The 13,289-nt window shown below is 39.0% G+C and overlaps 1 protein-coding gene across 2 annotated transcripts in view; it reads left to right on the top strand.

The window, feature by feature from the left end:
• The window catches only part of BMPR2 (bone morphogenetic protein receptor type 2), a 108,132-nt gene that overhangs the window by 76,750 nt on the left and 18,093 nt on the right, over positions 1-13,289 (top strand). For both annotated transcript variants that reach the window (XR_014226583.1, XM_082285295.1), the window contains exons 4-7: positions 5,559-5,669; positions 6,185-6,276; positions 8,313-8,543; positions 12,385-12,499. Coding sequence is in view for 1 of the 2 variants with exons in the window: in XM_082285295.1 (XP_082141421.1) it covers positions 5,559-5,669; positions 6,185-6,276; positions 8,313-8,543; positions 12,385-12,499 (549 nt within the window). In the remaining variant the exon portion in view is untranslated. The remainder of the gene's footprint in view (positions 1-5,558; positions 5,670-6,184; positions 6,277-8,312; positions 8,544-12,384; positions 12,500-13,289) is intronic.

The raw sequence follows: 13,289 nt of genomic DNA on the forward strand, positions 1-13,289 counted from the left end.
GCCATTAGCGCTGGAAGTATTCTTCATTCTGTGTCATTCCTGGGGAAGGTTAGGAAGGCAACAGTTTGACAACTTCCATGCGTGGCAGTATGGAAGCTTAATCTACAAACCTTAATTTAGCAAAGATATTGTATAGATGCTTGGAAACTGTTATGGCAGCAATGCCTGAGAAAAGAGAGAGAAATGTTTAACGCGATACAAGTGCCTGCAGGGAGTGTCCCAAGTGCAGGGCTGGGTTCAGCCAGATGACTCACTTCCAACTGAATACTAGAAGCATTTCTCTTCACGGTTCGCTCTGAAATACATTCCCAGTTATTTGTGTGTACCTTCTCCATACACAGGAGCTGTTGTACTCAGGTTTTTGGAACCTGAAAACAAGCTCCTTATTGATGATGAGGTCAGGACGCTTCTGGGAATGGTGGCTTGTTGGTTACCAGCTGCTCCCCAGACAGAAGGAGGTTGTCCTTCTGTTTTAACGAGTTGTGCTTTGTTTCTTTTTCTTACTTACAAAAGACAAAAAAAGGATTTATGCTGTTTGCTGTGATATTTCTTTGTGATGGGATTGGTAGACTTCAGTAAACTGCTGACTGCTATCAGAATTACTGGCAAAATGTTTCAAGACAGAAGTGTGTACGTGCTGGGTGTCTTCCACATGGCGCCTTTGCATTGCTGTTTGTAGAGGCAGTAGCCCTTTGAGCAGTGCTCCCTTTCCCATCCTAGTGGGATAAGAAATTGGCTCTTAAGGTTGTCTGGGCCTTACAGCATGTCTTGGTTTGAAAGACAGGTGTCTGCTAAGGAAGGCAGGAGCCCCCCTTGGAATGGCAGATGCGACCCCCCCTTCCCTCCGAGTTATTATAATTTTGAAATCAAGGGGCTTTTAGGCAAAGATGTGGGAAATAGGAATAACAGTTCTTAACTATTTTATATCTATATATGTATAACCAGTCAAACAAACAGCAATAACTATGGCAGTAACAGCAAACAATCACAAACCCAGTGCCAGCCTTCTCGGCTGTCGGGCCCTTTCCCCTCGGGTGCAGTTCCGCTCGCAGCCGGCAGGGGCGCTGGCGGCTCCCGGTGAGCAGGGCAGGTGCGATGGTTCCCCCGCGGCTGCAGGGGGCGCTCCGGAGCGAGCTCGGGGAGCACGCGGCACTGGCGGCCTGGGATCCCGGGAAGGGATGGGACAAAGGCTTCACAAACCCCTGAGCAGCCGATCCCGGTGTCCGGCCGGACCCTCGGGAACAGCAGGCTGGAACGGCAGGGACGAGCACAAATCCCGGGTGGCAGACGAGATGCATCCAAACGGGGAACCCCTCGGAGGTCTGGGCAGGCAGGGTGAGCACGGCTACAGCGCAGCGAAGGCTCGAAGCAACAGCGGGGGCAGCGCGGCCACGGCCCGGCTCCCAGCGGGGCAGGGAATGGTGGCCTTGGGATCCCGGGGTTTCTGCAGCAGAAGGAAAAGCAGCCAAAGAAAGCAGACTCCCTCTCTATCCAAACGCCAGCGACCGACTGTCCCCACACCCAGGTGAAACAAAAGAGTAGCCAGATGCACCCCACCCCCAGTGGGTGGGTCTTTTGTTTTTCTTAAGTACCCAGAAATTTGTCCCCCTAGCAACACGGATGGGGAAAATTCCTTTAAACAGAAAAAAAACCCCAGGAGAACTCCTGAAACCCCAACACAGCAGTTTCTGTTGGTTTTAATTTTTTGTTGTGGCACATTCTTTTGTAGATCAGGGAGCCTAAGTTGAAGCTGGAAATAAAATTCGCACTTACAAATAGCAGTGAAACAAGCACCTGCACTAGCCTTGCTTTAAGTTACAGTAACGTAAATCTGAGGAAGCTCTGACAAGATCTTCTGTGTACAACTGTACATAGAGTTTAGCTCAGCAGTCAACTCCTTAATTGTTGGATTTTCTAGAGTCTGCAGCTAATTCTGCTCTTTATGCTATTGCTTTTTTTATGCAATACATTGGTTTGGGAATAATACCGAGATACCAGCACTCCCAGTCTAAGATTTGAAAACAGTGTTTTTAAATCAGTTGGTATGTGTCACTAAATACCCAAATATTGGTAATGATTCCAAAAATTCAGGTGAGATTGTTGAGTGGTTGTTATGCATGTTTAAAGTCTCTTTGTACAGTGACATGATGAAAAACTAGTGAAGCTGTAGGGCAGGGTGTCCGGTCCTTGCAACTAGACCTGAAAAGCAGAGTCCACTGATTTGAGGGAGGGGTTGTTAACAGCTTAAGACCAACCAAGTCTTCGTTCAGAAAAATGTAATATCAAATCATAGCTTTCATAATGAGTGTCCTAATCGTGATGAGTCATGGTTGTTTTGGCCCAGACTGTAAGTTTATGGAAGAAAGCATGTACATTTTACATCCTTATTTCAAAAGTGCCTTGCTTAAAGGTTAGTGATTACTTTTATTGACCTACACTGATGTGTCTTGTGGGGAGTTAGTTAAAACGCAACTCCAAATAATACCAAGAGAAGTATGACTCTTGTGCATATGTATATAAAAAACATGTATGAATCGCTTAGAAGTAGATAAAAGAGGAAATACGAGCCTCTGCAAATGTCTTGAGAGGCCCTATATGATTCTTAGCTAGGCATTTAAAGGTAAGTATGATGTGAAAGACTAAAGATGAAATATATCCAAAGAAAGAGAAGGATTAATAAAATTAGTGAGTTAATAAGAATTTTCTTAAGTTTTGGAACGTTTGAAAACTGGGTTGGTAAGTGACATATCTTTTTTGTTCTGTGTAAGAAAGTTTGATAATCTGACAACATCCAAAGTTACTGTTTTACAAAGCAGGTAGAGGGTTGATAGAAATAACACTTGGGGGCTAGGTTGGAGCTGTCTGGGCCTCTTGTCATTGTGGGGTTTTTGTGCTTCCCTTTTAGTGTAGATTAGTATCATTTGCTTGTAGAAGTTGTCCTTGCTGGGAAATGACTGACTGTCACACACAGCATTTTACTCACTCATGTTGTTTTGAGCTGCATGTTATCACTCCATTGAGATGCTCACTTACCCTTACTAAGAAATCTGTATTTATTCTTAAATTTATAGATACTGCTCATCACCCTGACAGTAGTAACTTGCACTGTAGGACTGATTTGGTTGTTGGGATGTTGACAGTGTTATTTTTAAATATTTATAAGAATTGAAAATTAGTTCAAGATAAGCCAATAATGAGATTCTTATGAAACAATTCTGTTTAAAAAAAAATTAAAGCCTTCTTTCCTCTTGAAGGCCAGGAAGGTCTGTGAGGTTACCTGGTGGTTGCACAGCTACCCACTAAACAGAAAAAGCCCGCAGAGGGGATGGTCCATCAAGGAAGGAGAAAGAAACAATCCTTTTTCACTTTGTGTTTTTCAGCTGCTAATGGGAACAAAATGTTATCTTGAGATTTTCTGACACCATTCACAGGCTTCTAAGGGGCGTGTGCCAAGGCAGCCAGAGCTTCAGAGGAACTGTTGCTCAGGATGCCCTTGAACAGCAAAATCCCATTCCAGGGTGGAGGAGGGCCCTCCTGATGAGGCATGTTGTTAAGCCTTTGATTGTATAGAAAACTAAAGAAGAGCAATCAAACTTAGGCATCAGATATCATTTGGCAAACAGTGGTGGAAATGATTGCTGGTTATTTATGATGGGAAGGTAGCAAATGGCTGTGCTCTAGTTGTGTGCAGTCAAGGAAAATAACAGCTGGGATTATAACAAAAAGGTCAGTCTCTCAAAACCTGCTACTTCTTAGTACATGCTAGGCACTGTCTTGAACTGATGCAAAAGCTACCACATTTAATATATATTTTAAAAGATAACCTGATAAAATGTAAATTCCATTCATAAAAATATGGAAGTCAAAACTACCATTTCCCTGCCAGCAGTTAATCATCTTCTTACACTTCTGTCATGTTTCATATAGCTTTGTATGATGTAACAGTTTCCTTTGTGATGTTGTGGGTTTTAATATATATGTATGTCTGTTTTGAATTCATAATTTAGATGACAATTGTAATGTGTATCTTTTAATCTTCTCACTATGGAAGTCACAGCTCATTATTCCTCATTAGCGTTCTATGGCAATAACTTATTTTCTTAGTGAAACTTATTTGACCAAAACCAGTAGTGATGGTATTTCTTTTGACAGAACAAGTTTAAATTTGATGGTATCGTGATTATCCCTCCCTTTTATTTAAAGGATAAATAAAGGTATCAGATATGAGCTGCATGTGGGTTTTGATAGGTGATTCTTCACATCTGTCACAGCTGAAATTCTCTGGCATTCTGTTTTACCAACTTTTTATTATTTCCCCTTACTGGTATGGTTATGTAAAAATGACAGTTGACACTGGGAATTTGAAGCAGTGAATCATGTTGAATTTCTTTTAAATGCAATTCAAGGAAAGTGAATTTGTCAGTTTGTTCAGCTAGTGTAGACTGGGATAAAGTGTATTTCAGTCTCACCTAGAAGTTTATCCAATGTTTAAGTCTTGTGTGCATTTTATATTTTGTGGTTTTAGTGTAGTTAGATCTCATTACAGTCTTTTTAGGAGTACTTTTTGCAGTATATAAGACATGTTTAAACATAGTTCCCAAACTTGGTTTTGAAGCCAAAGTAAATGAGGTCTTGTAGCACCACATTCCAGTGTTTCTGACATCAGAAGAGTATCTGCACTAATAATTTTTTATATTAAAGTGGCTGGATTTTTTATATGCCTGCAAGAAGCAAAACTGGGGTCTGACATGGAGAAGCATTTCAAGGCACTAACAAATGTTTTCATGAAATAATTTTTCTTCTCTGGGGAAATAAAAACCCAACCAAGAAAACCTGAAAAAGCAAGATACATTCTGACAAAAAATCAAGTTCTATTTTACAACAGGCTCAATAAAACTAGTTTTATTTACTTTTGTTTAGTGTTTTGGTTTTGCTTCAGGTTTCCTGCTGCAATCTTTAGAGATACCTCTTTTTGTGTATTAAGAAGTAAGAATTATGCCAAAAACTATCTGAGCACTGACACAAAACAAATCAAAACCCCACGGTATGTTGAAATATATGCGTAAGTGGACCTACGTATGTTGTAGGTATTTGAGTCTGAAACATTCAATATTCCTCATATTTGCAGCCCAATTAGCAAATTCATGAGATTTTTGTCCTGGGAAGAACAACAAAAGAACCTTGTAAAGGTTACAGACCTGATGCATACCAGAAACTGGATCAAGGCACAGATAGGAGGGCAGAACTGCATCAACTTGGCCTTGTATGGCTGGGCTGAACTTTGCCAGATAGAAGGAAGAATCACTTTCTGCTGTCAGTGCCTCTCTCTACAGGGCAAGGGCAGACCGGGAAAAGCTGCCAGTGAACGTGTGCCCAGCTGGTTTTGAGCTGATTGGCTCTTTTGCCATCCCTAGATTTTGAGAGAAAAAAGTTTAGTGTGATGTTTGGCAATCCAGAGTACATTTTTTCCCCTCATTGTTGTAATAACAATTACATGTTTTATAGTGTTTATTCTTTCAAATTTACAATTTAATAGTCCTCATCTTGTTTGCTTTTAGATTCTTCTCATTCTTTTCATCGAGATGAGACCATCGTTATTGCCCTGGCATCTGTGTCTGTACTGGCTGTTCTGATAGCTGCTCTGTTCTTTGGATACAGGATGCTTGCAGGTAGGGATTGACAATCTTCTTGCCTTTGTTATTTTTCAGTTGTTCATTTGGCTATTGCTCAAAGTTATACTTAGGTCTTCTGTTCTCCCCACTCCCTATTACCTGCTTGTACATAATTCTGCTCCCCTTTCTCCTCTCTGACATTTTATGGTGATATCCCTTTCATAACAGTTTGGAGAGAGTAATGAGTTCTCTAAGCTGCCATTTTGGGACCCATTTTTCTTCCACAAATCCTCTGCTCAGCACAGCTTAAGTGAGGTGGTGAACATGCTTTATAGTTTTTGCCAGTCACTTTAAATTATCGAAATAGTTGTGTAGCAGGTAGTTTGTAGCTTATCAGCACCTTCACTGCTCATTTTGCTGACTTTGAGAAGATTTTACAGGACTCCTTTTTACTTGTTACATCCTTGCCTACAATAAGTAATTCTGCCAGGTCCCAGGTAAGTTGCATTTTTTTCACTTGGAGCATGTCCAGAAAGGAAACTCTCTGATTTCCTTGTCACCCGCTTCCCCAGGAGACCGTAAACAAGGTTTGCACAGTATGAACATGATGGAGGCAGCAGCATCAGAGCCCTCATTGGATCTGGATAATCTGAAGTTGTTAGAGGTAAGTATTCAACTCAGTTCTTAATCATCATTTTTATTCAATATAATGCTTGTGGTCATATCCCAGGCATAGCTACAGAAATGAATGTGTCAGTGCTCCTGTAATGTTTTCTTCTAAATCACAGTTTCAAGAAGAAATTAAAATAAAAAAGGGTTACTGCATGTACATTTTGTTTAATTTTGTTAGTAATGTTGTTGGTATTAGCTAGAACTTGTTTCACCTTGAGAACAAAAAAGAAGCACTGTGAGGTAGTAGGGGAAGTTAGAATGTGCTATATTTCAGCATTGCATCAAAAGATCTATTTTTGCTTGACTCTGCTTGCTTTTAGTACAGTGTCCTACTGTAGGAATTTGAAATTCTTTAGTAACACTCTTGGAATATAGAATGTACTGCAGATAGGGCAGTATATTTCAGTAGTGGTGCATTTATGTGTAGTCATTCTTCAGTGTTATCTATCAGTCTTATCTATCTCCATGGCAACTAGAGGCCAACCAGAACTTTATGCTCAGCTTGGTGTTAGATGTGTCATCACAAAACTGCAAAATGTTATGCTACCAGTTGGTATGCTCGATGGAACATATGGAATTTTTAAAACCTTTTAGCCAGGAAAAAAATTAGTAGAATGACTGAGATGCAGAGTGGTACTTTTCTTCTTTTTCCCGGTAGAAACTCCACCTAGAAATGCAGTCTGCAGACGTGCAGTGTGAGCTGCTCTAATGGTGACAGCAGACTGATCAGCAAAGAACACTGGGTGTCTTCTGCCAACAAAATAGTACTGGAGGCAGTTTACAAGAGTCTAACAATGTGTATTGTAGGAGCGTGCAAAGCCCCAGATGAAAGCACTTGTACTGATAATGCAGTCTTGGAGAAAGCAGTGACTTCCTCCAAGTCTGAAAGTTGGTAGAGAGATCTGCTATGGTGTCTTCTGTCCTGTTTCTTGTATCCTAAGGAGCTGACCCCTCGCCCCCAGTCACAGGGTGTTGCAGGACAAATGTTTTAACCTGTGCTTGCTTTTTGACATCTCTGTGGGTAGATTACATTCCAGGTTTGTACCTTGAACTGACTTGCTGCTGCTTTGCAACCCAGTGGTATAAAAGCACTGAGAAACCAAAAGTCTCTTCATTAAATGATACTTTATTTTTTGAAAACTTTCCCATAAAACAATTATATCATCTTTGAAAACATTACTTTTGTTATCCCTTCTGTTTTCTATTCCTCCTCCATTTGTAAGTATTTAAAAAGAAAAAAAAAAAAGGCTCATGAAATCCTTACAGTTTCATGTATGGGTCTTCCTGAAAATTATTTTAAATAGGTACTTAAATTCTAATGTAGTTGGAATTTTTTGAGCTTTAGAAATTAGGGCTCTTCCTGAAGGTGGTTGTGCATTTTGGTTTAGAGTAGAGATTGCATCTTTCTTCTGCAGTTACTATGGAGATGTGAAAGGCCATTCTTGAAGACTGCCTAACACACTGGGAGCTAGAATAAAGATTCACAGGTAGTCAGGAATTAATTACTTCTTTCTGTTAAAATCTATTTACCTCTTTTGGCATCTATTTTGCGCTACAAATGCATATTTTGTTATTACTAACCTGAAAGGTACAGCTTACAAACTGTCCTAAACCGAAAATGTTTCGCCTAATGCCTGTGATCTATGGAGTGAAATGAAATTGATCACGTAAAAAGCTGTAAATCTTTAGTAGGCAAAAGTTAGTAAGAGAATTAGCAGCACAGAACACATGTGTTTTATTGATTCTGTATATAAAAGTACGGAATAGATTATTTATGATATATTTACTGGACATTCAGACTATAGATCAATTTAGTAAGACCTGTGTTGGCTTGTGCTGAGGTTTCCAGCTCCAAAATAGCTTTCATGACAGCATTCTAATTCTGGTTTTATTACAAAATATTCACTATCTTCACTATTCTTATACTATAAGTCAGGATAAAAGTTGGCATACAATTATTGTAGAGTGAAAACTTGGGTTTTGTCTTCATTTATTATTTAGTGAACTAATTATTTATATTTTTTGCAGTTGATTGGCCGGGGACGATATGGAGCAGTGTACAAAGGTTCCCTAGATGAACGTCCAGTTGCTGTGAAAGTATTTTCTTTTGCTAATCGTCAGAACTTTGTCAATGAGAGGAACATTTACAGGATTCCACTGATGGAACATGATAATATCGCCCGCTTCATTGTGGGGGATGAGAGATTCACTGCAGACGGCCGTATGGAATATTTATTGGTGATGGAATATTACCCCAATGTAAGTGCTTCAAAGAAATCAATTGGGTTGGTTAAGAATCCTAAGAATAGCCACATAAAAAGGATGTACTTTAGGTTTTGGTGGTGCTTCTTGCACAGTAATGTAAAAATAATCCATATAAATGACAATTTTAATGCACCTTATTGGGGGTTACTGTAATAGATTTCCCAGTTAGTGCTACCAAATGTAGTCTTAGAAATTCTTAGCTCTGGAGTATTTGCTCTTGGTTGTGGTGCAAGGTTTTTTTAGTCAATTCTGTCCTTATTCAAAGACAGAATTTGAAAAGTTGTTTTTACTTCAAAATAATTTAATAAATTAAAAATTTCTTCGTATTAAGACATTCTCTCTGTCTTATGACCTCACTCAATAGCTGTAAACAGAGGGATTTTTTACAGTGAAATGTAGTAGATCCAAGATTGTTGTCAAACTACTTCGTAGCAGTATAAATCATTGTGCCTTTTTATCCTGTTTTCTTCTTTAAAGCTTTCTGTGGCATATACTGATGATGTAGGACATGTCTTAAGAAGGCACCCTTACTTTCTGGAACCATATCTTCAAATCTTCTCAGCTAACTGAATGCTTATATTTCTCAAATTCATGGATTAGGGTACTTAATGTTTTGTGCGTGTACACACATATACAGAAACAAACATTTAAAAAATATGCAGTATGAATGTGAGTAGCTTTCATGAAAAATCATAAAATGTATATGGGGGTTATATATATGAAAATGCAAAAAATTGTGCCACAATTTATCTTGGGGGTTTTTTTGGCCTGTGTATGGGGAAGAACTGTAGTAATTAGTTAAATAATGTTTTTTTAAACAAGCTTTTTGGTCTGAAGTAAGCAAACTCATGTTGTATTTCCTGCAAGGTGTAAAAGGGGATGGCTGAAGCCTGATCTTTTATGGAGGCAGTAGGACAAAAGCTGCTTATTTGAATCGCAAAAAGGAGCAGAACAGTGCTAAGTAGGAGTAATGATGGCCTGTCTTAGGGATTTTTAGGCTCTATGTGTATGCTTGTGTTGAAAGTTAAATGCACCCATGTAAACACATACCTTAAACATAGGTATGTATTTACACACATACTATATACAAACTGAAGGCAACAAAGCACGAATACGTAAACAGTGTCTTAAGTGAACCTTTTAAGTGAGAATGCACTTGATCATGTCAGCTTGTAAGAGACAGGCATCTAAAAAGAGATTGCAGAAACTAGAAGCAGCCATGAAAAAGGTCGGTCGTGCCCATACCAGATGGACAGGGGCAAAGCATGTGACTCTGACAAATCTGGCATATTTTCATGTAATTGAGTTAAGTAAAATCAAGTGAGTATTCTTTTCATGGGAGGGCATAGCATAAGTGTCTTCACAGGTGATCTGGTTTTGCTGTTTTCTTGAATGAAAGGATTTTCAGTTGAAATGTAATTTGATTGAAAACTGTGTCTTGTTGCTTATGTAAACAGGCTCTGTTAATGAGCTGATTAAATGTACAGATGAAGCTTATGACATCATATTATCAGATTCTTTCCCAATGTGGTATTAAGAACAGCAAGATTAGTCTAAAATCAATGCACTGGTTGTTTGGAAGTCATTGGAAAAAGTGCACAGCAGGTGTAATTAATGCACAGTGTGATCTGTAATTCAGTGAGCAGATGTTCTGCTGTATGTGGAGTTAACAGCAGAAAAGGAAGCCTTCTGTGGCAGCCCTGCTAGAACAGAATTGCAGTGTTCAAACTGGAGCCATAAATCTGATTTCAATAAGGACTAACCAATACAAGATGTGCAGGTGAAATATTCCCCACCCAAAACATCATTCTCCCTCAAAATACTTTCCTTCCTGAAAATAAGAACACACAAACCAGGGCATTTTTACATAGAAAATTTTTCTTGATGGTGAAAGCAAGACAGATAGGTTTGACCCAGGTTGTGTTTTTATCCAAACATGCCTTCAGAACAAAGGAAATAGACAAGTGGAAGGAACCATAAGAGTATCAATCAACATGCTGTTCTGATGAGACTCTGAGGTGTAGTAGGTCAGTAAGGGAGTCAGTTGTGAGGGATGACATAGTAGGAAATACGTAACAGCCACAGAATTATTGCCCCAGTAGTCAGACACTCATGTCCTTTTAGAACAACAGACAATTTGTTGTAAAACACAAATAGAATCTCTGTTAAAAATACCAGTTTTATCAAAAGTTGTAATCAGAACAAATATCCCCAATTCAACATGTAACTTGTGACTCTAACAAGATAGTCTTAATTACAAATATATCTCTCTAAAACTTTTCATGGTTATCATTTATATTGAACTTCACTAAAAGCATAAAACCACAGCCTTCAGCTAGCTTTAAAAACATCTGGTAGTGGGCAGGCTCTGCAGCAGAATGATCTTGAAGCTGGTTTAAGATCTTTACACAGTGAGTATTTCCCAGTCACGTCATGACAACAGTCCTGTGGCCTTCATTAGAATGGGCTGGAATCTCAACCCGCTAAGCCAAGAAAAAAACCCAAGCTGATGACATTTGGAGACTAATAAGAGTGCTTGTATTTCTTAAAAATCTGTAAACAATAAGGAAAAATATGCAATTCCTTTATTTCTAGGTGGATTCAAAGCTTTTTTTATGTATTACAGAATCTATTTGAAGTTAATGTAACAGCATTTTAAACGATGAAAAACTACTTGTGTGAGCTTGCATGAGTGACATTCAGTCTGTGTTTTCACCAAGGATGTTGCCTATTTAGGGGTTCCTTGTTCTGCACAGACTAGGTCTGAAAAGGTGTAAGACTTTCATGATTCTATTAAGAAGTGTCAAGAACTTGATTTTAGTCTTAGTACTGGATTAAAAAAATGTTCAATACCTTGGTCACTTAAATTCTGGTATCTGTGTGCCTCCATCTGAATTGTGCATGTGTAACATACCCAAGTGTCAACTCCAGAGGGATTCATACCAAATTTTTATGAACCAAACGTTACAAAACTTACTTTGCAATGATACGTATTTAGTTGCATCTGATGTTACACATTGGTGCATCTTTAAGATTACAGACTTAAATAGGCAAAACCAGGGTAGTTTGTAGTCCTAAAAAATATAACAAGCCTGCAGAGTTAGCCAGATTGTTCTTCATGCTTGAGGATTTAGTTTGTTTAAGTATATTGTTATTGGGGATGGTGCATCAAACGTGTCACAGTTTGCAGGGTCCGGCCCTGGTTTTGGATAGCAGTCTCAGTTTCTAGAATATCTTAATATCATAATTGGCACACTTCCTTCTGGTTTGCTTAGAGATTTCAAGATAAATTACTAGAATATCCCCTATTTTATACATGTAACTTCCCTTTCAAGAAAAGGGGAACATGGCATTCTTTTTTTTCCATGTTTCTTCAGTGCATGTGGACTCACTCCTATTTGGAATTGCCTTTGGGGTGTTCTTGTTTTGATGCATAAATAGATAATAGCAAGTGAGAGATGTTGAGTACTCTGTAAGTGATAGTGGTCTAAATCCCACTTTTTAGAAACCCAGGCTGTTACATATGCAGTTACCTTTATTCTGTTCTGCAACAAGACTTCTATAATTAATTTAATTTTTTCTAGAGGCAATCCCTGTTATTCTGTCATAAAATTTCTATTCCACTTTAGAGAAACGAAATGGCAGCACTGGAATTTAATGAAACTTCAGTCAAATCTTGTGTTTTAGAATATGTGGGTAAACACGTAAGCATTGCAGGTTTATGCCTTTTAGAAGCTGTGAATAAAACTGAGTCTCCAAAAGATTTTGAGTTACTCTACTGGACAATGGTTTTAATCCATGGTTTTTGTTTTGTCTTTTTTTGGGTTCTTTTTAGGGTTCTTTGTGCAAATATTTGAGTCTCCACACAAGTGACTGGGTGAGCTCTTGTCGTTTGGCACACTCTATAACTCGGGGCTTGGCGTACCTGCACACAGAACTGCCTCGAGGAGGTAAGGCCAGGAAGGGATGCCAGGATCTCCAGTATATTCTTATTTCTATCCAGTAGTAGATTCCAGCCTTTTTTTTCCTCCTGTGAGTAGGAAATGATGAATGCAAATAGAGATTGCTCAGAACCTCTGATATGTTCCCTCCTTCTGAACAACCCCGTGTTGTGGGCTCTGTCTGTGACCCTTGTGTGAAAACATGGAGTACGAGCTGGGAGAGCCCCAGAGAGAAGCAGGAGGAGGAGGCAGAGTTGTGCAGTGCAGCTGTGTCATGGCAACAGATTACTGAAGACCTGAAGCACTGTCTGGCTCTCTGGCAGAGGGCAAACAGATGAGGTGTTGTGCCTGTTATGCAGTTCGGAAACAAATCACCAAAGCAATTTTTAGTTTGTGTGTGAACTGTATACTATATAATTAAATCTTCTAACCCAACTGTAGTTTTATTTATCGTGTCTCTGGATTTTTGTCTGAGGTTTGGGCCTAGTCTTTGCTGTGTACAAACAATACTGCTGGACTTCTGGTACTTTATTAGAGTACTAGCTGTGACAACATACTGATTTGGATCTTTATATCTCCGCATGCATGCTTCAGCCAGTATTTCAGCAGCTGAAGTATCATAATTATAAAGTAGATGTTCTGAGATCTGTGATGTATCAGGCTGCAGAATATGGCCTGGCACTGAAACGTTAGGTTTTTGGCATTAAATAAAAGGCTGATATCATTATATCTACATTAAGGTGCTAGTGTTTGGATTAAAATTTCAAACTATATATCTCAAATGTTAAGCATGAGCACT

This window comes from Coloeus monedula (assembly GCF_965178545.1).
Source record: "Coloeus monedula genome assembly, chromosome: 7".
Taxonomy (NCBI): Eukaryota; Metazoa; Chordata; class Aves; order Passeriformes; family Corvidae; genus Coloeus; species Coloeus monedula.